The 27,057-nt window shown below is 42.4% G+C and overlaps 1 protein-coding gene across 2 annotated transcripts in view; it reads left to right on the top strand.

The window, feature by feature from the left end:
- Positions 1-26,634, top strand: part of PRELID2 (PRELI domain containing 2) — a 136,042-nt gene extending 109,408 nt beyond the window's left edge. Inside the window, exon 7 of one of the 2 annotated variants that reach the window (XM_073651275.1) lies at positions 22,218-26,634. In XM_073651275.1, the coding sequence (XP_073507376.1) occupies positions 22,218-22,274 (57 nt within the window). In that variant the 3' untranslated portion in view covers positions 22,275-26,634. The remainder of the gene's footprint in view (positions 1-22,217) is intronic. The other variant, XM_073651274.1, reaches the window with a different exon arrangement.
- Positions 26,635-27,057: the final 423 nt, after the last annotated feature.

Here is a 27,057-nt window from a genome sequence, read left to right as displayed (position 1 = left end):
GCAGGAATATGTTACAATATAGTGAAAGAGGGACTAATAGGTTCTTTTTGATGTTCAATAAGTAAATGTTTAGTTACTGTTGCAAAATTTCCTTCCTAAAATTTGATCTATGCTTATTTTTCTCCTTCCCCCCATGACTGCACCACGGAGAGAGGGGATCCGCCTTTCAAGGACAGGAAACCTACAGATAAAAAGGACGTCACTTCTCTCCCGCATCAGTTGGTTTCCTGTCCTTGACGGGGACAGGAAGAAAGAAAGGAAGAGGGAGGGAGAGAGAGGAAGGGAGGGAGAAAGGGAAAGAAAGGAAGAAGGAGAGGGAGGGAGGGAGGAAGGGAGAGATGAAGAGGAAGGGAGGGAGACAGAAAGAGACAGGGACCGACCAGGCCAAACCGTATCAGGCAGTGGGGGTTCCCTGCCTCGGCTGGTGCGTTGTCCTGAAGCGCCACTGCTGAGGTCTGTGGGCCTCCAGGGTGGCAGGTAGATGCGGCGCAGGAGAAGACCGGAGCCGCTGCGTTCTCCGATGGTGTCGGGGCCCAGGGCGGTGAGTAGGCCGGGGCCCATTGCTGAAGCGCGAACGCCTCCCTGTGACGCTGGGGAGTTAGCGTGACTGGGCTCGCGCGCTCGCTGGGCGCCTCCCCCCTGACGCAAGCTGCAGTGCTCCACTGGGGTTTCGGCGGTCTGGGCACGCACCGGAAGTGCCACGGTGCCTCTCTGGGAGCGGCGTGTTGGAACCTGGAACACGTTATGTCCGCCCAGCCAAGAGGAAAGCATTGGCGGGGGGGGGGGCGTCCCCCATGCTGGAAAGGTGCACACCCATATTCCCCAAGTAACGCAAGCCAGGTGAGGAGGGCGGAGGCCTATAGGGGTTAAATGCCGGGTTATGCACCAGGGAAGTGCTTCCTAGCACACTCTGGCACCGGCTATGAGTGAGCAGGAGCTACAGGAGGTGCAGTCCCTGCACCCCCACTCACCACCACCACCGCAACATGGGAAGCGTGCGAAAGGACCCCCCCAGTGACCCTTCACGCCAGCTCGGCCAAGGTGACGGTGGAAGTGGGCGGTCTGGCAGGTCTTTGCAATGCGGCAAGGACTCCAGCGTGGCGTCAACCTCGAGGAAAAGCCCATCTACAGGAACGGGTTCCTCTCCAAATCCGGTATTCCCTCTTACAGCAGGATGGTAAGTGATCTTCGTGAAAGCTCACTTGTAACTTGGACCCCCCCTCTATTTCTTCTCTCATCAGGGAAGGAAGAGTATGGGCAAGTCCAAACACAAGACCTGTGCGCTTTGCGCAGAGGATCTGCCCACCACATGGGAAAAAAGACTATGCAACTCGTGTATTGAACAAACAATTTGCGAGGAGACCCCTAAGTTTGCCTCAGAGCTTAGATCCCTGATTAAATCCCAGGTTGAGGATACCTTCAAGTCCCTGCAGAAGGGGGGAAAAAAACGGGGGCAAACCAGGAACCTATCCCCTGTATCAGGATCTAGCAGTTAGGACGCGGAGGTGGTAGACTCAGATTCGTCCTTCTTATCTTCGTCCTCGTCATCTTCTGAGGGAGGGGGACGTAGCTGTTTCCCTATAGAGGGTACGGACAATTTAATTAAGGCAGTTAGGTCTACTATGGGGTTGGTAGATCCTCGCCCCAAGAAATCAGTCCAGGACATGATGTTCAGTGGCCTGGAACAAAAGAAAAGAAGATCTTTCCCTCTCAATGACAGTCCATTCCCTGATTAGAAGGGAATGGAAAAGCCGGAAACAAAGGGCTTGTTGTCACCTAAGAGGAAATATTCCTTTGAGGACCCGGCATGCTCCTTCTAGGGAAAGGCGCCAAAATTAGACGTGGCAATAGCTAAAGCCTCTAAAAAATGTTCCCTGCCATTTGAAGACATTTGAAGGACCCAATGAACAAAAAAGCGGACACCTTCCTAAAAGGGGCTTGGGAGGCTGCAGGGGGAGGGTTAAAACCCGCAGTTGCAGCCACATGTACAGCCAGATCTTTAATGGTCTGGCTAGATCAACTAGAGACACAACTTAAGAATAAAACGTCCAGGGATAACATACTAGGCTCCATCCCGGTAATGAAGGGCGCAGCAGCTTTTTTGGCTGACTCATCAGCCGATTCTGTTAGACTGGCAGCCAGGGCAGCGAGCTTCTCTAACGCATCCAGGTGGGCCCTCTGGCTTAAATGCTGTTCGGGTGACCACCAAACAAAATCTAAGCGGTGTTGCATTCCTTGCGAGGGTGAGTTCCTATTTGGACCTACGCTGGACGATATCCTCGACAAGGCTGGGTATAGCAAGAAACGTTTCCCAGTCCTCTCTGGTACTTCATACAGGAAGTCCTTTCGGAGCAGAAAATTTATGCGCAGGAAACCCCTCAAAGACCAGGATAGGTGGGAGGATAGGAAGAAAAAAGCCAAAGGGTTTATGTTTAACAGGCCCCCCAGCGACAACAGGAAACCCGCCCAATGAGTCAGCCCCTGGTGGGGGGGAGACTTCTTCATTTCCTCCCAGCCTGGGAAAAAATATCAAACAGCTATTGGATTTTAGACCTGATAAAAGCAGGGCTAAAATTTCAGTTTCACTCCATTCCCCGTCCAAACTTTGTTATAACCCCCAAGAGGTCATCAGAGGTAGAACAACTAGCACCAGAACAAGAAATTCTAGGCCTAATAGAAAGAGCAGTCCTTCAAGAAGTCCCTGCCCAGGAGAAAGGTGAAGGATTCTACTCCCCTCTGTTCCTAAGGAAAAAAACGGACTGGACTTTCAGGACAATTGTAAACCTGAAAAAATTGAACAAATTTCTGAGGGTGCAAATCTTCAAGATGGTCAATAAAATCGTCAGTGAAATTGTTGTTCCCAGACTGTTTTCTGGCTGTCCTAGATCTGAAGGACGCCTATTGCCACATCCCCATACACAGAGACTACCAGAAATTCCTGAGAGTGGCAATATCGCTAAAAGGAATAGTCAAACACTACCAGTATACGGCCCTTCCCTTCGGTCTAGCTATAGCCCCAAGGGTTTTCACAAAAATAGTGGCAGAGGTAATGGCCCATCTGAGGGAGCAAAACATTCTGATCACCCCGTACCTGGACAATTTGCTAATGATAGGCAACTCTTTCAATCATTGGAAGGACCAACAAGTAAGGGTCATGGATTCCTTGACGAATTTAGGCTGGCTTCTGAACCTAAAAAAGTCCAAGTTGGAGCCGGACCAAGTACAAGAGTATCTAGGCATCTTATTAGATTCGAGGAATCAGGAATGCAGTCTCCCGGCAGGGAAAATCCAGAATATGATAGCCTGGATATCTCGTGTGAAAGACCACACCTCTATGACTCTGTGGGGAGCAATGTCCCTTCTAGGTTCCATGACTGCTTGTATCCCGGGGGTCCGTTGGGCTCCGGTGCACACCAGGGATTTACAATGGAAAATCTTAGGGGGCAGAAAAATCACTAAAAGGGCACTTAGAAGGTCGGCTAATTTTGTCATCAAAAACCTTGCTTTCCCTAACATGGTGGACGGAGGTGGACAGTTTAACCAGAGGCGTTCCATGGACTATCTCAGTGTCGCAGGTCCTAACTACAGATGCAAGCCCCAGGGGGTGGGGGGGGCTCACCTAAACAACCAAATAGCTCAGGGGGTCTGGTCAGAGGATTTAGAAGGGGTATCTTCCAACATGAAGGAACTTCTGACAGTAAAATTCGCCCTCTCAAAATTTCTAAACATCCTACAGGGACACCATGTAAGAGTGTTCTCAGACAACAGGGTAGTAGTGGCATACTTAAATCACCAGGGGGGGACCCGGTCCCATTCTCTACTACAGGTATCAAAATCCATCCTCCAGATAGCAGAGAACAATTTGGAGTCTGTCCGCACTCCACATAAAAGGAACAGAAAATCTCACAGCAGACTTCCTGAGCCGAACCCAGCTGAGACAGGCCGAATGGGATCTGAATCAGTTAGTGTTCAACCAACTCACGGAAATGTGGGGAAACCCTTCCATAGATCTATTCGCCAACTGGCAGAACAAAAGGACATATTCTGCTCAATAAACCCTTAGGGAAACCCAGCAGCATTAGATGCTTTCTCAATCCCATGGAACCACCAGCTAGCCTACGCCTTTCCTCCAATCGCTCTGATTTCGGCGGTTCTGAGGAAAGTCAGGGAAGACAAGGCAAACATAAATTTTGATAGCCCCCTTCTGGCCAAATAGGCCCTGGTTTTCCTGGCTGAGAATAATGTCCACCTCCGACCCCTGGGTTCTTCTGAAAATTCCGGATCTCCTTTTCCAGGGACCGGTCCTCCATCCTCAGGTAGCAAATCTACACTTGACAGCCTGGATTTTGAGAGGGCGCTCTTAAGGGATAGAGGTTTTTCCCCGAATTTGATCTCCACTCTACTACAGAGTAGGAAGCCCGTAACCACCAGACTTTACGGTAAAACCTGGAAAAAAGTCCTCTCATATGTGGGTTCGAAGGTACGAGGGGAGGCCCCCCATTACTTCCGTCTTAGAGTTCCTACAAAAGGGGTTAGAGCGGGGTCTGGCCACAAGCACTCTCTAAAGGTTCACGTTGTGGCATTAGGAGCCTTATACATCTGCGACTTGGCCAGAAATAGGTGGATTTCTAGGTTCATCAAGGCATCACACAGGTCTAGGCCCATCCCCTCCCGGAATACTCCTCCTTGGGACTTAAACTTAGTTCTTTCAGCCCTAACCAAACATCCCTTTGAACCTTTAGCGGATGCATCTCTAAAAGCCCTATCTCTTAAGGCGTCACTCTTGGAACTCTTCGTGCCGATGTAAGAGCTACTATCAGCAGGGCCCCCCTTCATGCAAATCCTAGAGGACAGGGTGACTCTTAGGACTGACCCAGCATACCTTCCTAAGGTGGGATCACACTTCCATAGATCGCAGGAGGTCACCCTCCCTGCCTTTTGCCCAAATCCTAAAAACGGGGGGAAAAAGACCTACACACCTTAGACTTCAGAAGATGCATTATCCAATACTTGGAGGTCACACGGAAGTATAGGATAGGTCTCTCTTTGTGTGCTTCCACGGACCTCGGAAGGGACAAAAAGCTTCCAAGGGCACACTGGCAAGATGGATAAGAGACGCCATCTCCCTGGCATACTCGTCAAGCGGGGAAACCGATTAGGGCATTAGCAGCCTCCTGGGCGGAGAAAGCCGGCGCTTCAGTCAAACAGATATGTAGAGCTGCAACTTGGTCTTCCCCTTCTACATTCTTTAAGCACTACCGGCTGGATCTAACCTTCTTTGGACCTTACCTTTTGGTAGAAGGGTTCTGGAATCGGTGGTCCCTTCCTAAACGACACTTCTCTGCAATTCTCTCCGTGGTGCCGTCATGGGGGAAGGAGAAAGACTTAGTTACTTACCGGTAACAAGATTTCTCAGCGCCCATGACGGTACCCGTGCACTCCCTTCCTTCACACATGGGTGTACTCAATTATTTGTTACTTATATGTAGTCACGAGGTGTGTCTGGTAAACGCCTTAAAAATGTTACATTTTGTGTTACTAACCTGGGGGTCCTCTCTGTGCTCTGTAAACAACTGATGCGAGAGAGTGGTGCCGCCCTATTTTCTGTAGGTTTCCTGTCCTCTCTTCGTGGTGCCATCCTGCGCTCTGAGAAATCCCGTTACCAGTAAGTAACTGTCTTTCCTCTTTTTAACAGTGACAAGCGTGCTTATAAAGCCCACATTTTTGTGACTAAACTTAACTAAAATGATTGGGGTATAAGCTTTAGATTCAATTTTTCTGAGACCCATAATTGAATTTTGGATTTGGTCATTTCTTCCAATGACTAGGTAAACCTTTTCGCATCCACTTATTTTAAGTATGTGGACTAAATAGCTGCCTAGCTTTTGAGAATGGTAATTTTTCCAACTGGATTAAAAAATATACCCTATGGGCAATATTGGCATATCAAAGAATTATACATGTGACAATTTTTTTACATCAACCACATGTCTAAAAATAATTTCCTCAAGATAAGGGGTATCCAAGGAATACTTTGAATGATGACTTTTATTCAACCAGGCATTTTAGCCAATCTGATTTGTCTTAAAAAAAGAAATAGAAAGTAAGACACACAAAAAAGGTGGTTAACGGTCACAATAGATATAAATTTAAATAGTTTTATTACTACATTTAAAAACTCATGCCGAAATATTTTGGTAAAACATAGGTCCCTTATTTAAAGTGGCCTCATTTTAACAGGGATTCTTCTGGATAGACCTAAAATTATATACAGATGGAATATGAATGTTAAAAATCATTTAGCAACCTGTCGCATAAGACCAATAAAGATCAGATTGTCAAAACAAGACTGTTCAGTTTATCTTTGTTTCCTGACTTAAAAAGGTTTTTCAGATGTGGAAGCCTGAAATGTCAGTGCTGCCCTATTCTCGGACATTATATTTCTTTACTAAAAGATGTAAGAGCCACAAAGCAAGTGGAAGAAAAAGGGAACCTATGTTGGTCCAAGATCAGATATGTGAAGGCCTTTAACGTAGAAGATTGAGTCTTCCTTATAAGTAAAAACATTAATGCTCTAATTAGGATAGAATATTCTATATACCTAGTTCTGTTAAGCGTAAATATCAATTTGATGAGTTGAAGGTGACTTATTGGGAAAAGGACCTAAAATTGATGCTCCTGTAGTCAAAATCTCCAAAAGATCAGCTCTTCCCTTATGAGGATAAAGGTTCTTACCACAGGATCCTATGGATAAGAGAGATAATGTATATATGAAGAAAAATTGGTAGGCTTCTACATCTTCTTTAAAACACTCTATTGCTGTTCTTCTGTAACTAGATCTCTGAACATGAATGGATAACTGGTCAGGCCAGATCTTCAAAGAAAAACTTCTAGGGATGAGGTTTTAGGATCCATTCCAAAACTATATAAAGCTGAGGATTTCATTGTAGATATCTTGGCTGATACCCATTGTCCCACAAATTTCAGCATGGGAATTCAAACAGGCTTCAGTTTTCCATCATTTATATCAACCTCTTCCATTCGGAATGTCTCAAGAGTTCTTACAAAACTGATAGTGAAAGTCATAGTTCATATAAGGCAGAAGACATTATAATTATCCTATACTTGGACAATTTACTTCTGGTGGGAAGTTAAGTGAAAAGCCTCAAAGTTTAGATTTCTTATGTGATAGAATTTCTGGTTTGGGGTGAGTAATAGGTTTGGGAGCCCATTCAAAGTTTTTCCTTGTTCGGGACGTGAGAGATCATTGGGGATAGAATTACCGAATGCTAGGGAGTTGAGCAATTTTGCTGTTCCGGTCCTAATCACTCTAGCACTTGGTGGGGAGGAATACCACATCAGTAGCATACATTAATAGGCAGAGAGAGATCAGATCTTTTTCCTTGATGTCCATTTAATCTCACATTTTTTTTCCCTTTCAGAGATCATTTTCTTTCTCTTTGCATTTCACCTTAATGGTGTAGACAACTCGGTAACTGACTTCTTAAGTCATCAGACTCTTAGGCTGTGTGCTCTCGATGCATTTTTTAAGCGTTTCCGCAGCGGTAGAAACGCTTATAAAACGCATGGTAGAAGGCCTGCCATGTTCCCCAGTGATAATCCGCATGTGCTGTGCACATGCTGCGGATTATCATTGCGGAAAAAAACGCAGCACTACCAATTATTTTGCGGAAGCGCTGCGTTTTTGCCGCCATGGACTTGCATTGGAACGCTTGGATTCCGCATCACTGCATCTGTACATACGGAATCCATGCGTTCCAATGTGCGGATGGTACCCGGGTGTTGAGGACAGGAGACTCTCCTCTGGACCCGGGTACCATAGAACCTATGAAAAAAAAGAATAAAATAAAAAATAAATGTTATATTTACCTTCTGACGGCCCCCGATCTCCTTGTCTTCACTTGCCGGCAACTCGCGGTGGACTGAAGGACCTGCGCTGACGTCATAGTCTTGTGACGGCAGGTCCTTCAGTGTAGTGTACCGCGAGCTGCCGGCTGCCAGGACGGAGTGAAGCAAGACTCCGGGGGCCATCAGAAGGTAAGTATAGATTTATTTTTTATTTTATACCATTCTTTAGGTCACAGTATATAAATCCATGCCGGTTGCATGGATTTATATAGTGTGACCAAGTTGACAAGCACTTTCCAAGTGATGCTAAAATCGCTTGAAAAGCGCTTGACAACCCGCATGCGGAAATGCATGTGAAGAGCGCTTCACATCCGCATGTCCCTGGCAGGAAAAACGCATGTGCAATCCGCATGTGCAATCCGCATGTGCAATCCGCATGTGCAATCCGCATGTGCAATCCGCATGTGCAATCCGCATGTACAATCCGCATGCGTTTTTTCTGCCAGGGAGATGCAGAAACGCTCAGGAAAAATCGAAATCTGCTTCAATGTTCAAAAACTCCATACGAACACACACTAACCCCAATTCCAGGAGTAAACCGCCGTTTGCTGTGCCATTGGAGTCATGGGACATGTAAAGGTTCATCATGAGCACTGCTGCTTCATCTCCTGTACACACAGTGCTCAATTGGTGCATCTAATGGTAAAGAAGACAAACTCTTGGTCCCCCCAAGAGAGATTGGATCCATTGCCCCCTTTTTTGAACCAAAGGTGGTTGTGCATATGAATTGTCGCCTATAATGATAAATAAGGCCCTTTCTGCTTAGAGATTCTGCATTATAGTAACAGACTGCACAATTCTGCTTATCATATAATGTGCTTTTTAGTGAAATAATAATTGATCTCTGTGATTTTATTGAAGGAGCTTCAATAAAAGATGTCAGAATAGAAAAAGAATATTGAAAACATCAGCACGAGACCTGCAAACATTCTTGTGAATAGCGAATGGTAATTGTTCTGCCTTGAATGGCATAGTGCCGACTGTCAATCATATAAACCTTTTAAGCTTTATCTGCAAGTGTGGGAAGCTTAATGGTTAGGTAATATGTGCTATAGTTTCCCTGTACTTCTAAGCTGCACAAGTTAAATGCTTCCTACCCAATGTGTTGCAGCTAATATCAACTTGTTTGAACTCTACTTAAAAGGCCTGTATGTTGATGATATTCTGATGTAAAGCATCCCTGCAAAATGAGCGGTAATGGATCTTACATCTTTTATCATCACTCATAGATTTTCCACATTTCCTAGAAGCTGAGAATTAGTGCCCATAGAAGTATCTTTATCTTACGGGTGTTCTGCGGGTGTTTTGCATAGTGGTAAAGTGCAAATACAAGCTTTTAAAAGCACAATTATATTTGGTGGAATGAAGTTCTCATTGGGTTGGATTATTTTGTATTACTAGTGGATTTTGAATCTTAAAAGGGTTATATACTACTGGACAACCATTGTGCTGTGTAATGAGACTGCTGCAGCGGTCACTGATCGACTGCTACTCATCAATGTTTCATCAGAACGACGTCTCTGATGAAATGGTAAAGGTTGCCGCCGGTCAGCAGACACTGACTGGCTGCAGTGCTCACATGACCTAAAAATGTCATGCGAGTACCAGGAGATTCGGTGCCCTGGAACTGCATTGGTGTGTAATGGGGGAGTATAAGCTTTTCTTATTTTAGTCTGGGGATTCGGCATCTAACAAGGGGTTGTCCAACTAGTGGGCAAGCCCTTTAAGGCTGACATTTGAGTTACCGATTTCTTCTGCATATTTCGCACCAGCAATTTGCAGCCCTATTCAGTTGATCAGTGAGGGACTAATTCCACAATGACTTAAAGGGAACCTGTCACCAGGTTTGACTGATGAGATACGGTCACCACCTTTCAGCCCTTATATACAGCATTCTATAATGCTGTATATAAGCCCCTGATCCGACCTGCAAAGACAAGAAAGAGCTTTTGTTATACTAACCTGGAGGTAGCCGTCTTCTTGTGATGCCGTCCTTCTTGCTTCATGTGGCTAACGTGTCCCTGTGACATCTACACTGTCTCCCGCTCCTGCGCAGGTGTACTTCTCTACCCTGATGAGGGCAGAACAAAGTACTTCAGTGCGCAAGCGCCGTGAAAGGTCAAAGAGCCCCGGCACATGCACACTGCAGTACTTTTACTCTGCCCTAGTCAGGGCACAGAAAGACGCCTGCGCAGAAGCACGATGCCGGTAGACTGTGTGGATGACGTAGGGACGCGTCATCCAAATGAAGCAAGAAGGAGGGCAGCATCGCAAGAAGAAGGGAGGCACCGGACCAAGAGAAGCGACATCCCTTGGACCAGACTGCCCCCCAGGGGAGTATAGTAAAAGCTCTTTTTCTTGTCTTTGCAGGTCAGATCGGGGGCTTATATGCAGCATTATAGAACGCTGTATATGAGGGCTGAAAAGTGGTGTACTTTTCCTCTTTAAAGGGAATCATGCTGCTTATTGGGCGAAAAGCATTTTTTTTTTTGTACAGATGAAATTCTGTATGGATGCCTCATTCACTTGCATTGAAGGTGGATTTGATGCAGATTCACCTGGATCAAATTCAGAATGCCTGACCCTGACTTTAGGTCTGTATATAATATCAGCCACTGATAACACAATAACACAGATCCAGAAAATGGCGAGGAATAAAAAAAAAAAACAATTCTATTCCAAGAGCCAGAAATTTCCTTTTAAAATTGTACCCGTTGCTATAGTTCGGTTTCAAAGCAAGCATTCAAAGTTCAGTTACCCAAATTGTCTACATGAAAACAAATTCCCTTATTCAATAATGTTAAATCAGTTTACCATCTCCTAAAGTGTTGGCTTATTGCTAGGGTATTACATTACTGGGGTCTAATTTCTGGGTCCCCCACCGATCCGGAGAATAAAGGGGATGGGATGAAGGACCATCCAAGATATTTCAAATGTATTAAAAGCATGCGCCTCTTAATACATTTATCATAGAATCATAGAATGGTAGAGTTGGAAGGGACCTCCTGGGTCATCTGGTCCAACCCCCTGCTCAAAGCAGGATTCACTAGATCATCTCAGACAGATGTCTGTCCAGCCTCTGTTTGAAGACGTCCATTGAAGGGGAACTCACCACCTCTCGTGGCAGCCTGTTCCACTCATTAATCACCCTAACTGTCAAAAAGTTTTTTCTAATATCTAATCTGTGTCTCCTCCCATTTAGTTTCATCCCATTGCTTCTAGTCTTTCCTTGTGCAAATGAGAATAAAGATGATCCTTCTACAATGTGACAGCCCTTGACATATTTGTAGACCGCTATTAAGTCTCCTCTCAGTCTTCTTTTTTGCAAGCTAAACATTCCCAAATCCTGCAACCGTTTCTCATAGGACATGGTTTGCAGACCAGTCACCATTCTGGTCTCTCTTCTCTGAACTTGCTCCAGTTTGTCTATGTCTTTTTTAAAATGTGGTGCCCCAAACTGTACACCGTATTCCAGATGAGGTCTGACCAAAGAGGAGTAAAGACCGATAATGACTTCACGTGATCTAGACTGTATGCTTCTGTTAATACATCCCAGAATTGTATTTGCCTTTTTTGCTGCTGCATCACACTGTTGACTCATGTTCAGTCTATGATCTATTAGTATACCTAAGTCTTTTTCACATGTACTGTTGCTTAGCTCTATTCCTCCCATTCTGTATATGCTTTTTTCATTTTTATTGCCCAGATGTAGTACTTTGCATTTTTCCCTGTTAAAAACCATTCTGTTGGTTGCCGCCCACTGCTCCAGTTTATTTAGGTCTTTTTGAATCCTCTCTCTCTCTTCTCTAGTATTAGCTATCCCTCCTAGCTTTGTGTCATCAGCAAATTTAATCAGTTTACCCTCAATTCCTTCATCTAAATCATTGATAAAGATGTTGAACAATACAGGTCCCAGGACGGAGCCCTGTGGTACCCCACTTGAGACATTCATCCAGCTGGATGTGAAGCAATTTACGACCACTCTTTGAGTCCGATCACTAAGCCAGTTATGAATCCACCTAACAGTTGCCTGGTCCATTGCATACTTGGTCATTTTTTCAATAAGGATGGTGTGAGATACTTTGTCAAATGCTTTGCTGAAGTCAAGATATACTATATCTACAGCATTTCCCTGATCCACCCAGTCAGTGATTCTGTCATAGAAGGAAATTAAGTTAGTCTGACATGACTTGTTAGTTACAAACCCATGCTGACTCTGGTTAATCACTTCATTCTTATCCATGTACTTACATACATGTTGTTTAATAATTTGTTCAAAGATCTTTCCTGGTATAGAAGTCAGACTCACCGGCCTATAGTTCCCTGGGTCCACCTTCTTCCCCTTTTTGAAGATAGGAACAACATTTGCTCTTCTCCAGTCTTCTGGGACTTCTCCTGTTCTCCAAGAATTTTCAAAGATTATGGAGAGTGGTTCTAAAATTTCTTCTACGATCTCCTTCAGTACTCTGGGGTGTAATTCATCTGGACCTGGAGACTTGAACTCATTTATGTTAGCTAAATATTCCCTCACAATCTTTCTGTTTACAGATAACTTGGATTCCTCTATTCCTTTAAAAGGACAGTGAAGATCAGTTGATGTTACATTTTCTTTCTGAGAGAAAACAGATGCAAAATAGGAATTAAAAAGTTCGGCCTTCTCAACATCCTCTCTTACCATTTCTCCATTTTCATCCTGTAAAAATCCTATAGCATCTTTGACTTTTCTTTTACTTTTGACATACCCCCAAAATCCTTTTTTATTGCTTTTGACATCTCTTGCAAGCCTTAATTCATTGTCAGCTTTAGCTAACCTGATACGTGCCCTGCAGGATCTGCAGACTGCATTATAATCTTCTTTAGATATGCCTCCCTCTTTCCATTTAATAAACATTTCTTTCTTTCTTTTTAGCATGTGTTTAAGTTCTGTGTTCATCCATCCTGGTTTCCTTAAATGCTTCCCATTCTTCCTACTTTTCGGGATTGTTAACGATTGTGCTTTGAGAATCTCATTTTTAAAAATTTCCCATCCTTCCTGGACATTTTTGTCCTTAAGGACATCCAGCCATTGGATCCCTCCTATTCTCTTTCTGAGTCTCTTAAAATCTGCCTTTCTAAAATCTAACCTTGAAGTTTGAGTCTTCACATGTCTTCCTCCTCTAGTTATCCAAAATTCTATAATAGCATGATCGCTGCCTCCTAGGGTCCCAGCCACCTTTACCTCCTCAACCATTTCCTCCCTGTTTATAAGGATTAGATCCAAAGTAGCAGATCCCCTTGTTTTCTCCCCTACCTTTTGGAAGATAAAGTTGTCAGCAAGAGAGGATAAAAATTTGCTTGACCTGTTAGTTTTACTTGAGAGAGATTCCCAACAAATGTCTGGATAGTTGAAATCTCCCATGACCACTACGTCATATTTTTTGGAGAACTTGGTCATTTGATACATAAAGAGTTCATCCATATCTTCAGCTTGCCCAGGTGGCCTGTAGTAAATGCCTACAATGGTGTCCTTTCCGTTGTTCTCTCCTTGTATTCTTACCCAAACAGTTTCCACAGAACTCCCAGTCTCTGAAGCTTCAATCTCTGTGCAGATATACGCTTTTCTAACATACAATGCAACACCTCCTCCTCGTTTATCAAGTCTGTTTCTTGCAAATAAGTTGTATCCTTTTAGCCTTTTATTCCAATCATGTGTATCGTCCCACCAAGTTTCAGTGATTCCAATGACATTATATTCCTTTTCCTGCATTAGTAGTTCCAATTCTCCTTGTTTGTTGCCCATGCTTTGTGCATTTGTATAAAAACATTTTAGTTTGTGATTGGTTTCTCTTCCTCCCATATTTTTATTATTTAAATTGTTTTGTCTTTGTTCTTCCTTTCCACTGCTGTACTTCTTTCCTATAATTGTAGGTTGAAAATTGTATCTTGAAAAAAGACCTTGGTCCATCAAGTTCAACCATTATCCACCAATTATACATTTTGTCACTTAAATAACTATAACCCAAAATATTCTTAAAAGGGTAACTCTGGAGAGATAAAAAAAAGAAGGGTGTGGGGAGTGTTATTGAGCAAAATGAACATCACACTAAGGCTACAGCCCCACTGAGTATTTGGTCAGTATTTTTTCTCAGGAGTGGGAGCCAAAACCAGGTGAGGAACAATCAGAGAAAAGGTGTAATAGAAACAAGTGCACTAATTCTGCATTTATCACCCACTCCTGAGAAAAAATACTGACCAAATACTGATAGTGGGGCTGTGGCCTAACTAGAAGTAACTTGAATAGGTATAGAATGAGCAAGCTGTTTGAATTCAGTGTCGGGACGAGCTGCAGTCTGAAGAAACTGAGCTTCCCAAGATCTGTGTCTCAAGTGACTGAATAGATGTATCATAAGCAAACATACCGAAGCTGCCAGAGACGTGTGTGACAGGAAAATAAATACATTTTCTACTTGGCTGACTAAGGATTTCTTCTCCAATCTCAGTGCTATGTGCTAAGTAGGAATGCCACAGGCTTTCACCACGACTTGCAGAGGAACGTGTGTTTATGGTACTGGTCTTCTGACAGTTGAGACACAGGTCTCTGGAGCTGTGTTTCTTCATACTGCATGTGAGTAGGAAAGACTGCCATTTGAATTATGGGGCAGTGGCTATTTTATTACATTCTTGGAGAAGCCTTTAATGGCACTTGCTATTTCTAAACTGTGGCAGCTTCATCCTATCTTTAGACACTGAACTCTTAGGCTGGGTGCCCACGTAGCGTTTTTCAAGCGTTTATGCTGCGGAATTTCCGCAGCGGAAACGTTTGTAAAACGCTAGGTAATCCGCACCCCATGGTCCCCAAGGGGATTCCACATGTTCTATGCACATGCTGCGGATTTTTCCGCAGCGTTTATGCTGCGTACAAAAATCTGCAGCATGTCATTTAATTTTACGGAAGTGCAGCGGAACTCCCGCCATTGACTTGCATTGAGACGCATAGAAACCGTGACTGTACATTTGTACAAGCGGCTTCTATGCGTCTCTATGTGCGGATGGTACCCAGTTCTGGAGGAGAGAAGACTCTCATCCAGACCTGGGTACCATTGTACCTGTAAAAAAAGAATAAAATAACAAATAAAGTTTATACTCACCTTTCCGAAGGCTTCTCTCTGAATGCCGGCATCGCTTGAGGACCTGCGATGACATCAGTCATGTGACCGCAGGCCCTTCACCGCTCTGTCTCGCGATATGCCGGCATCCAGGAACCAGACAGGAACGAGCGCTGCAGCCACGCCGGGGCATCGGGGGTGAGTATAGCTTTATTTGTTTCAATTTTTACGGTTCACACTGTATAAATCCATGCTGTTTGCATGGGTTTATACAGTGTGACCTAGTTGTCAAGCACTTTCCAAGTGATGCTATCGCCTGGAAAGCGCTTGTCAATCTGCATGTGGAAACGCATGTGGATCCGCATGTATTCTGCAGGAAAAACGCATGCACAATCTGCATGCGTTTTTTCTGCCAGGGAGATGCAGAAATGCTGCAGAAATTTTCTGCTTCATTTCTGCATCGTGGGCACATGGCCTTAGCAACAACATCTATGCTTTTTTTTTTTTTTTCAACCAAATTCATTTATTTCTGACACAGGTAAGAAATGAAGTACGTAGCCTCTATAACAATATTAAGATGTCAGAGCTTAGAGGTAGGATGTGCTGTCATAAGCACAAACAACATGGGGCCTGTAATTATGATATTTAATAAAGAACTTCATAACGAAGCACAAAATATTCTATAAAAATAACTTGATAAAAGAAGAGTACATCTCTGTATACTTGAATCTTACACTTCAAATTGCGTTTAATGTAATTATCTGTGAGATTTTGTTTCATGCAGATTATTTCAATGGAGTAATGTGAAGTGGCACATATTTTGTCAAAATTATCAGTTTTGATTATTTTTAAGAGGATTTTTCCTCTGCAATTGCTGATTAATACAGAGATGGCTGTTTTCTTTCAGTGGGCTGCATGCAGTCTCAGAACCAAGACATTTCAGCTCTAGTGTTGATCATGTTAAACATCAAAATTCTAAAAGTATTAGTATTTTTTTTTGTTACTGTAGACTAGTCTAAAAGACATTTTTCCACCAAAGATGTTAGATCTATAGCATGCAGATGGGGGTTATAGGTCTCAGAGATGGGCTTCCCTGTACTGTGTCTACGAAACAATGATTTTAGGGGTGACCATGCATGTGTAGCCCTCTCCATTGTGTCTGTGTAAACATGTTGCTGATTGGCCAAAGAACAAATAAAATACTTGTTAATCAGGTAATTGGATGGTTCATGCATGTGCTTAAATTATTGTAATTGACAGCATATCAGATATCCGGGGACTTGCTGCCTACAACATAGTGTAAAACCATGCTATTAATGATCATTCCCTCCCTGGAAGTTGTTTTGGCCTGTGTAAACTGGCCTTTACACAACCAGAATCTCTGAAAGACTGTATAGAGCAAGAAATTATAGTAGGGCTGGTCACGAAACCTGCAGCCAGTCCAGACAATGTGACCATTCTCAGACCATGAAAGGTGGATCTATAAAACTTGACTAACAGACCATGTTCTTTCTATCTGCTCTGACTTTCATCATCCCCCTCTATTATCCAGAACTAGGAAGTAAAACTTTTTATCCTGCTCCCCAACTAACAATTATACTTGTAAAAAGATTATTATCATTATAGTTGTCCTGAATATTGCAGTTAGGCCTCATTCAGTTGCCAGTGTTTTACACATACACAGAAAAATTGTAAACGTGTTGGTGGTTTTGGATCCAAGTGTCGTCTGTGGTTTTTGTTTTTTGTTTTTTTGTGTGGTTTTGGATTTGAGTGTCGTCTGTGTTTAATCACTGTCCGCTTTTACCATCCTTGTGTCCTCGGTGTTTTGGAACTGAACGTAGGTGTTTGGTCAGTGTGTCAGTTTTTATCAGTGTTTTTCACGTATGAATAAATTAATAAATTACAAACCTTCCCCTATACATTACATTGTTAATCACATACAGGTACAAGGGTTACACACTGATGTCATCTCTGTATTGTCCGTGATTTTCACTTACTCATACACTTTTTCATCTGTGATGCCAGTAAAAAACGGACGTACAATGGGTACGGAAAATATTCAGACCCCTTTCAATTTTTCACTCTGTTTCATTGCAGCCATTTGGTAAATTCTAAAAGGTTCATTTTTTTCTCATTAACCCCTTAACCCCCGAGGGTGGTTTGCACGTTAATGACCAGGCCAATTTTTACAATTCTGACCACTGTCATTTTATGAGGTAATTACTCGGGAACGCTTCAACGGATCCCCCTGATTCTGAGATTGTTTTTTCGTGACATATTGTATTTCATGATTGTGGTAAAATTTCTTCGATATCACTTGCGTTTATTTGTGAAAAAAACGGAAATTTGGCGAAAATTTTGCAATTTTCAAAATTTTTATTTTTATGCCCTTAAATCAGAGAAATATGTCACACAAGAGTTAATAAATGACATTTCCCACATGTCTACTTTACATCAGCACAATTTTGGAACCAAAATTTTTTTTTGTTAGGGAGCTATAAGGGTTAAAAGTTGACCAGCGATTTCTCATTTTTCCAACAAAATTTACAAAACCATTTTTTTAGGGACCACATCACATTTGAAGTCACTTTGAGAGTTCTTTATGACAGAAAATACCCAAAAGTGACACCATTCTAAAAACTGCACCCCTCAAGGTGCTCAAAACCACATTCAAGAAGTTTATTAACCCTTCAAGTGCTTCACAGGAATTTTTGGAATGTGGAAGAAAAAAATGAACATTTAACTTTTTTCACAAAAATGTTACTTTAGACCCAATTTTTTTATTTTCACAGGGGTAACAAGAAAAAATGGACCCCAAAATTTGTTGTGCAATTTCCCCTGGGAACGCAGATACCCCATATGTGGGGAAAAAACACTGTTTGGGCGCACGGCAGGGCTCGGAAGGGAAGGAGCGCCATTTGACTTTTTCATTGTAAAATTTGCTTGAATAATCAGCGGACGCCATGTTGCGTTTGGAGAGCCCCTGTGTGCCCAAACATTGGAGCTCCCCCACAAGTGACCCCATTTTGGAAACTACACCCCCCAAGGCACCTATCTAGATGCATAGTGAGCACTTGGAACCCCCAGGTGCTTCACAAATTGATTCGTAAAAATGAAAAAGTGAAAAATAAAACCACTTTTACATTTTTACGAATCAATTTGTGAAGCACCTGGGGGTTCCAAGTGCTCACTATGCATCTAGATAGGTGCCTTGGGGGGTCTAGTTTCCAAAATGGGGTCACTTGTGGGGGAGCTCCAATGTTTGGGCACACAGGGGCTCTCCAAACGCAACATGGCGTCCGCTAACAATTTGAGCCGATTTTCCATTCAATTTGTTAGCGGACACCATGTCGCGTTTGGAGAGCCCCTGATGTGCCTAAACAGTGGAGCTCCGCCACAAGTGACCCCATTTTGGAAACTATACCCCTCAAGGTTTTTATTAAGGTGTATAGTGAACATTTTGAACCCCGAGGTACGACACAGAATTTGATAACATTAGGTCATCATATTGAATAAGTTGTCATTAGTCTTGAGCGCAAGTGCTCGCTACTTGAGTTTGCATCGGGTACTCGGGTATGCACCATGTACTGCGTGTGCTCGAGTGACATGCTCGAGTCACCGCCCGGATGTTTCATGGTTATTAGACACCCAATAAAAACATGCGGGGATTGCTCGTGCATGGCAGGCAATCCCTGCAAAGTTTTTTGGGCCGTGAAGCATATGGGGTGGAGACTCGCGCATGTCACTCAAATACCCACGATACTCAATGCATACCAGAACACCCGATGCAAACGCAAGTGGCGAGCACTTGCGCTCAACAGTAGTCGCCATATCGTCATCTTTTTTTCTTACTTTTGAAAAAATCCCAACCCCAGCCCTAACCGTAGCACAACCCTAAGCTTAGCACAACTCTAACCCTAGCACAACCCTAACCTGAGAGTTTATTTTTTACGCCGTTCCTCATGTGGTATAAGTGATTAGACGACCTTATTCTTCGGGTCGGTGAGACTACAGAGATACCAGAATCATATCGGGTTTTTATGACTGACAGCTGTCACACACTAAAAGACGCATTTTTTGTAAAATCTAGTTTTTGCATCGCCATATTTTGAGAGCTATAATTTTTCCAGATTTTGGCAGACAGTCATGTGACGGCTTGTTTTTTGCGGGATGAGTTGACGTTGTTATTGGTGCCATTTTCAGGCACGTGACATTTTTTGAACGCTTTCTATTCCGATTTTTGGGAGGCAGAATAAACAAAAACCAACAATTCAGGAATTGTTTTTTTTTTTTTTTATTCTGTTCCGCGTGTGGTAAAATTGATAAGGCAGCTTTATTCTTCGGCTCAGTACGTTTACAGCGGTTCCACATTTATATCGTATTTCTATGTTTTGCACTTTTACATAATAAAAGCAATTTTATAGAAAAAATTATTTTTTAGCATAGCTTTATTCTGAGAGCTATAACTTTTTTATTTTTCGGCTGATGGAGCTGTATGGCAGCTTGTTTTTTGCGGGACGAGATGACGTTTTCAGTGGTACCATTTTTATTTATATTTGTCTTTTTGATCGTGTGTTATTCCATTTTTTGTTTGGCGGTATGGTGATAAAGCATTGTTCTTTGCTTCGTTTTTTATTTTATTTTTTTACCGTGTTCACTGAAGGGGTTAACTAGTGGGACAGTTTTATAGGTCAGGTTGTTCTGGACGCGGCGATACCAAATATGTGTACTTTTATAGTTTTTTTTTTTAGTTTTTTTTTTATACTAATATCTATTGATGGGTACATTATATTTTTATTTTTGGTGGATTATTTTTTTTATTTTATTTTTTTATATTTTTACAATTTTTTTTTTTTTTTTTTTTTTTCCACTTTCTGATAGTTTTAATACTTTATCCCACTGTGGGACTTTCACTTTTTTTTCTCTGATCGCCTGCATGGCACAGGAATGCAGCACCATCCCTGTGCCATGCAGGCTGTCAGCGCTGGACAGGGAGAAGATAGTTTGGAGATGCACTGCGCATGTCCAAACAATCTTCCTGCTGTCTGGTGACCCGGATGTTGTCATGACGACATTGGGTCGTCATGGCAACATCCTGGAAGCCACGGCAGTAGGCGCTGGAAGCCGGAAGAGGAGGTGAGTATCTGCGATCACCTCCCCTTGCCACCGCAATGCTGCGATCGACTTCGATCGCAGCATCGCGGGGGTTAATGTGCTGGGAGCAGTGCAGGACCGCTCCCTGCACATAGTACCGGGTGTCAGCTGTGACAATCAGCTGACACCCGGCGGCGATCGCTCCAGCACAGCCTGTGTGCGCGCGCGATCGCCATGACGTACTAATACGGGTCTGGCTCTTAAGTCCCAGGGCACAGACGCGTATTAGTACGGCAAATGTTGTTAAGGGGTTAAAGTACACTCTGAACCCCATCTTGACTGAAAAAAAACAGAAATGTAGAAATTTTTGCAAATTTATTAAAAAAAGAAAAACTGAAATATCACATGGTCGTAAGTATTCAGACCCTTTGCTCAGACACTCATATTTAAGTCACATGCTTTCCATTCCCTTGTGATCCTCCTTGAGATGGTTCTACTCCTTCATTGGAGTCCAGCTGTGTTTAATTAAACTGATAGGACTTGATTTGGAAAGGCACACACCTGTCTATATAAGACCTCACAGCTCACAGTGCATGTCGGACCAAATGAGAATCATGAGCTCAAAGGAACTGCCCAAGGAGCTCAGAGACAGAATTGTGGCAAGGCACAGATCTGGCCAAGGTTACAAAAGAATTTCTGTATTACTCAAGGATCCTAAGAGCACAGTGGCTTCCATAATCCTTAAATGGAAGAAGTTTGGGACCACCAGAAGTCTTCCTAGACCTGGCCGTCCAGCCAAACTGAGCAATCGTGGGAGAAGAGCCTTGGTGAGAGAGGTAAAGAAGAACCCCAAGATCACTGTGGCTGAGCTCCAGAGATGCAGTAGGGAGATGGGAGAAAGTTCTACAAAGTCAACTATCAATGCAGCCCTCCACCAGTCAAGGACTCCCAGACTATGAGAAATAAAATTCTCTGGTCTGATGAGATGAAGATAGAACTTTTTGGTGATAATTCTAAGCAGTATGTGTGGAGAAAACCAGGCACTGCTCATCACCTGCCCAATACAATCCGAACAGTGAAACGTGGTGGCAGTATCATGCTATGGGGGTGTTTTTCAGCTGCAGGGACAGGATGACTGGTTGCAATTGAAGTAAACATGAATTCGGCCAAGTACAGAGATATCCTGGATGAAAACCTCTTCCAGAGTGCTCTGGACCTCAGACTTGGCCAAAGGTTCACCTTCCAACAAGACAATGACCTTAAGCACACAGCTAAAATAACAAAGGAGTGGCTTCAGAACAACTCTGTGACCATTCTTGACTGACCCAGCCAGAGCCCTGACCTAAACCTTATTGAGCATCTCTGGCGAGACCTGAAAATGGCTGTCCACCTGACGGAACTGGAGAGGATCTGCAAGGAAGAATAGAAGAGGATCCCCAAATCCAGGTGTGAAAAACTTGTTGCATCATTCCCAAGAAGACTCATGGCTGTACTAGCTCAAAAGGGTGCTTCTACTCAATACTGAGCAAAGGGTCTGAATACTTATGACCATGTGATATTTCAGTTTTTCTTTTTTAATAAATTTGCAAAAATTTCTACATTTCTGTTTTTTTCAGTCAAGATGGGGTGCAGAGTGTACTTTAATGAGAAAAAAATGAACTTTTTAGAATTTACCAAATGGCTGCAATGAAGCAAAGAATGAAAAAATTAAAGGGGTCTGAATACTTTACTTACCCACTGTTTTTTCTGTGCTTTTTTGCAGACATGTGCTGGTGCAAACTCATAGACCTAAGAGCAGCTTCATAGACTATAATAAGTATGAGTTCTTGATTTACAGTGACTGACTAAGCAGCTTCTCCCCTGTACCAGAAATACAGAATGACTATTATCATAATTGCACGTTTACTTTGTTACAGTAGTTTGACAGGAACTTTGTATTTTACAGATAGTGGAGACCTGATTCTACATGTTTAGTAGTATAGCGTGTAATCACCTTTGTCCTTTTTGTTATTAGACCGTATACTGTACTGCACATTCATTTACCTTATTGTGTTTCATGCTAACATAATTTACTATTTTTTATTTATTTTTTTTTAATTTTTTTTACAGAGTATTGCTGTCATGGAAAAGATCCTGGAGGAAAAATATGGGAGCCCAGTCTCCTAACCCTGAGCCTTGCTGAATTTCTTCATAACACAGAAAAGACCCTAAAGGCTTTATTGTTGCTGTATTTTTCAAGGTTCAAATGGGTTTTTATTGCTAAAGCACTCAAGGAATGATTGAAGCAGTCAGTTTGTTAAATTGGATCTATCACCTTTAACTTCAAAGCCACTTCTTTGTAAGAGTCTGCAAATAAGGACCCTGGGATGCAGTGGAAATCTAATTATGTTGAAATATACTTCAATCTCTCCATGTGCATTGGGGGAAAAAGATGCATTTATGAATGAGCAGATTGATGTAAGAATGAAAGGCTGGTTTTCTTGCCATTCATTTAGATGTCTGCTGCTGGTCCTATTCACACCTAAATACATTGTACTGATGTAGCTGGCACTCTTCTTGCACAACACTTGCAGAGCTTGAGCATCATACAAGATAAGGCAATTGGCTTCTGATGAAAACATGTAGGTTTAAGCTGGTGCCATTACATTGAAACAGTGCAACACAAGAGGAATTACTGCAAAGTCTGAGCCAGCTGACAGATTGCAGTACTAAACATGCCTGTAATACATGACAATATTGAACAAGACTACAAACACTCATAATGGAAGCCACAAAACCAGAGAGAAACGCCATTTATACAACACCTGGAAAATGAACTAGCTAGGAAAGAAGAAATTAGCCAAATCACTTGACTCCAAGTATATTGTACAGTAGTTTCCTGGGGCTGAATATTGGGCAAAAAAATCTTAATGGGAATGGAGACAAGCAAAGTGATTCTCAGGACTTCTAGTCCAGTGGACACATCATTATTCTGTAGCTGCTGGACTGGGGCCCTGCGAACTGCCTCCCTACTGCCAGCATCCCTTTCACCTCTTCTCATTTGTAGGCCCAGCGCAACGTTATCGTTGTGGCGTGACTTGCACATGACGCCGAGCAGGGTCTACTAATCAAAATAGGCGCAGGGAATGCCAGCAGAGAGGAGGCGGATCACAGGACTTTTGTCCAGCGGCCACACAGTATGGATGTTTGTATTGGACCAGTGATCTGCAAATTTATTACTCATGTCTATTGAGTGACAGGTTATTTAAGATCCCCAAAACAGTGCTCAGGTTAATTGATGAAAGTCTTTTTGCAAACATATGTTCATTGACACATAGTAAGAATTTGTCAACCTGCTGTGTTAGTTGTGCACACAGCATTTTTGGCTACTGTAGGTTGTTTCTGCTGGAGGTTTATGGCAAACAGTGGACACTGTCTTGTCCTATGGAGAGCACCACTGTACAGTCTTCTGTGCCTTGCTATATAGTTTAATAAACTGCATGCAGATGCATACCGGCCAGATGGAGGTTTAAAGGACACTTTTAGCGTCTGTCTGGGGAATACTGTTCTAATGCAAGGATAAAATATGTGCCAGGAGCTTGTCTCAGCCTATACATTTGTCTGCAATATGCACTTAGCGTTACTCCTCTATCCCAATGTCTGTCTAGCCATGGAAAGCAGACCTTGCATGCGGAGGAGATCCCTTCCCATCCACAATGAGCAGAGAGAACAGTGTTAATTGGCACAGCCATAATCATGCGCAGAAACCTGGAGCAAAACTGCTGGTTTCTATTCTGAAATATAATAACTTGTCTCTGACTACAAATAGTTGGAGCAAACTTTGCCTTGATGGTTGTCTTGTTACATATGTTGGTGTAAGAAACTTTAACTTTGCATTTACTGCATCACATGCCATCAGTTTAAAGTTCTCATTTGGTTTGTCAAGTTAAGGCTTGCAACATCTACATATGAGCAGGACGTCTCGGGAATTCTTTAGACCATTGAACTTGGCTGTTTTTTGTTTTTTTTTCTTATCCCTGTCAACTGAGAAATTGTATAGTGAGGAAAGGGAGTGCTAGTGATCCAAAGTGGGTGTGGAGTTTAATATGCGCAACATGCATATATGCAGCATTTAAAAAGAAAAATCTCTGGGGAGATTTACCATGCTAAATGTACATGATTTGCACAACATTTAACATTGTTGGTGCGAATTTCTGCCACAAAGTAAGCCAACTTATCGATGGTATAAACTTGGACTAGTCTAACGATGCACCAAATTTAGCATCCAGCATAAGGGCATAGTCAAATATCCAAGCAAATCTGTCAGAAATCAGACCACAATACACTGACTGGCCGTGGGTCTCACCACCCGAGTGTGACAGGGTCCTATATTTCTATATTTATGTCACACTCTGGTCGAGAGACCCGCAGCCAGTCACTGCATTGTGGTCTGATGTTGGACCGATTTGCACGGACGTTTGAATGTGCCCTAAGACGCTCTGATAAATCTTGCCCATTTTAAGACTGTTTAGTCTAAGCTTACATTGTCTAATTCCATAGTTTTAGTAAACTTGCCACAATGGGGCTAATTCAGCAATCCTTTTTTGCCATAAAGCTAGTGTGAAACTGTTTGAAATGTTATGAACATTTTTATGCAGTTGTGCAAACATTTTACAGCTTTTGGTATTTTTACACCAGCTCCGAAAATTTTTGTGAAAATGTTGGGAGGGTGTGCAGCTGAGCACAACCCAACAAATTAATCATAATTTACATTACAAAAACTGCATAAATTAAAACAGAAAATGTAGTTCGGTGTATGACTGGAGTATATTTTTGACGCTGAAAGAATTTGGCAAATCTTACTCCGGAACACCCTGGATCAACACTGAAATACAAAACATCTGTCTTGATGAACCCCCCCCACTCGTTCAATGTAGGAAACTTTTTCAATTAAAAGCCTATACCATTGAAAACATCTTCACTAGTATGTCCATCATTTAATATCTTCGAGTTTTACAGACGTCTACTAGTATTCAATTAAAGGGGTTTTCCATTTTCAGTAATTCCCTATGCTCAGCCTACAAAAATAGAAAAGAACAGCTTTTTTTCCCCACACTCTTGGTCCGTCACTGGCCTAATGTCTGTTATTGTGGGCAGCGCTGATGTCATATTGACAGCGCTGCAGCCAATGATTGCTCTGCCCTTGTAATTGCTGAGGTCACTGGCTGCAGCACTATTGACGTGACTTCAGCACTGCAGGCAATACCAGACACTGGGGAAGGCAGTGCTGGACCCAGGGAAGGTGAGAAATGCACAGTGTTTGTTTGTTTTTTATTTAATAAAGTGCTCCTGGGTACAGGTGTTCTATAATAATGGAAAATCCCTTTTAACCTTTTTTTTTCCTGATATTTTATTAAGATATGCAACACATGCAAGTGATTTATTGATATTTGCAATAAACCACATTTTGTTTTATCCTCTGCCATAAAACTGTGTAATGTTCAGCATCTCCTCACGTAAACTAGAATTGATATCTTGGCTGGATGATGATACATTTCTACATTTCCGACTTTCAAAACACAATAAAAGGAATAGTAAATGGCAGAGCCTGAAATATTCATCTTGCTGCAGTTTGGGGCGAAGACTTAAAACAGGTTTGAAACACGATAGAGAATGTAAGGAAGAAAACAGATATTTATCTCCTCAATTTAAAAGACACGTCACTCCTTTACAATCTTTATATATGTTCTGCCATCTCCCTTAATTTCAGTGTTTGAGAATGACCAGCTGTAGGTATATTTACAATAGGACCATATATATTCTGATTTTTAATAAGAACTTTCCAGATGCAATAGTATTTTATCATGTAACGTGAAACACCCACAGGACAGACATTTTATTTATTTTTATGGAACTTCATGACAGGAATGAGAATAGTCATATATTCCATTAATTTGTATTTAATTATTGTAATAATGCTGTTCCAGCTCCACCTGCCGTGGGTTTTAGCTGAAATGTACAGCTGATGCTGTGCTGCTACTGCCAGAGAGGAGATTAATCTGGGCTGTTTAACCCCTTAGATGTCTGAGTTTGACAGCGACTGCAGCATATAAGCAGTTAGATGAAGAGGGGAGGGCCTGCCGGTCCCACACATAATACTGATGGGATGCCATGGCAGCCAGAAACTTGGCAAAGGTCCCTAAGTATGTCACACGTGAGCCTAGTAATCTACATATCCGAGGAAAACTGACAGACATTACACACTGTAGTACAGAAGTATTGCTGCATTTTAAAGAAATCATCAAATATATCGTTAAAGGGGTATTCCCATCTCCAACATTATATTCCAATATGTAGTAGCTATAATAATATTAGCAAATACCTCCAATTAGAAATGTAGTATAGTTCTTCTGATTCGCTATGTCGCTTACCCCATGTGTAGGGCATTGCAGAAGCTTAGATATCCATGGTTACGACCACTAACAACCAACTAACTCACTATATGAGTGGTAACCATGGATACATAAGCTACTGAAATGCCCTGCACATGAGGTAAGCGACATAGCGAATTAGGAGAACTATGCTACATTTCTAATTGGAGGCATTTTCTATTTTTAGTATTATTACACCTACTATGTATTGAGATAGGATCTTGGAGATGGGAATACCCCTTTAAGTCCCCGTGCTGTGCCTATAAATCTAGACATACACCAGAGATTCCGGCAAGTATTAGCGATCCATTCTGTGATGTTAATGTTTTATCTTGCGGTGTGAAAAGCAGAGTTTCTGCTTTTTTTCATTCCCATCCCTCAAAGAAAGGTAATCAAGTCTTGTGTACTGCAATTTGGGGTTAGTGAAAACTAGAACTTGTCTTGCAAAACAAAACCTTCCTGAAGCTCTGTCAGCTTGAAGAAAAAAAATATATACACTCAGAATGTGGTGACCATAAATAAATCAGAACATATGATTA

This window comes from Phyllobates terribilis, unplaced genomic scaffold (genome assembly GCF_046119375.1).
Source record: "Phyllobates terribilis strain yellow unplaced genomic scaffold, ASM4611937v1 Scaffold_11__3_contigs__length_659146591, whole genome shotgun sequence".
Lineage (NCBI taxonomy): Eukaryota > Metazoa > Chordata > Amphibia > Anura > Dendrobatidae > Phyllobates > Phyllobates terribilis.
The sequence above is the reverse complement of the archived record's forward strand: the minus strand, read 5'-3'. Positions and strand labels throughout refer to the sequence as shown.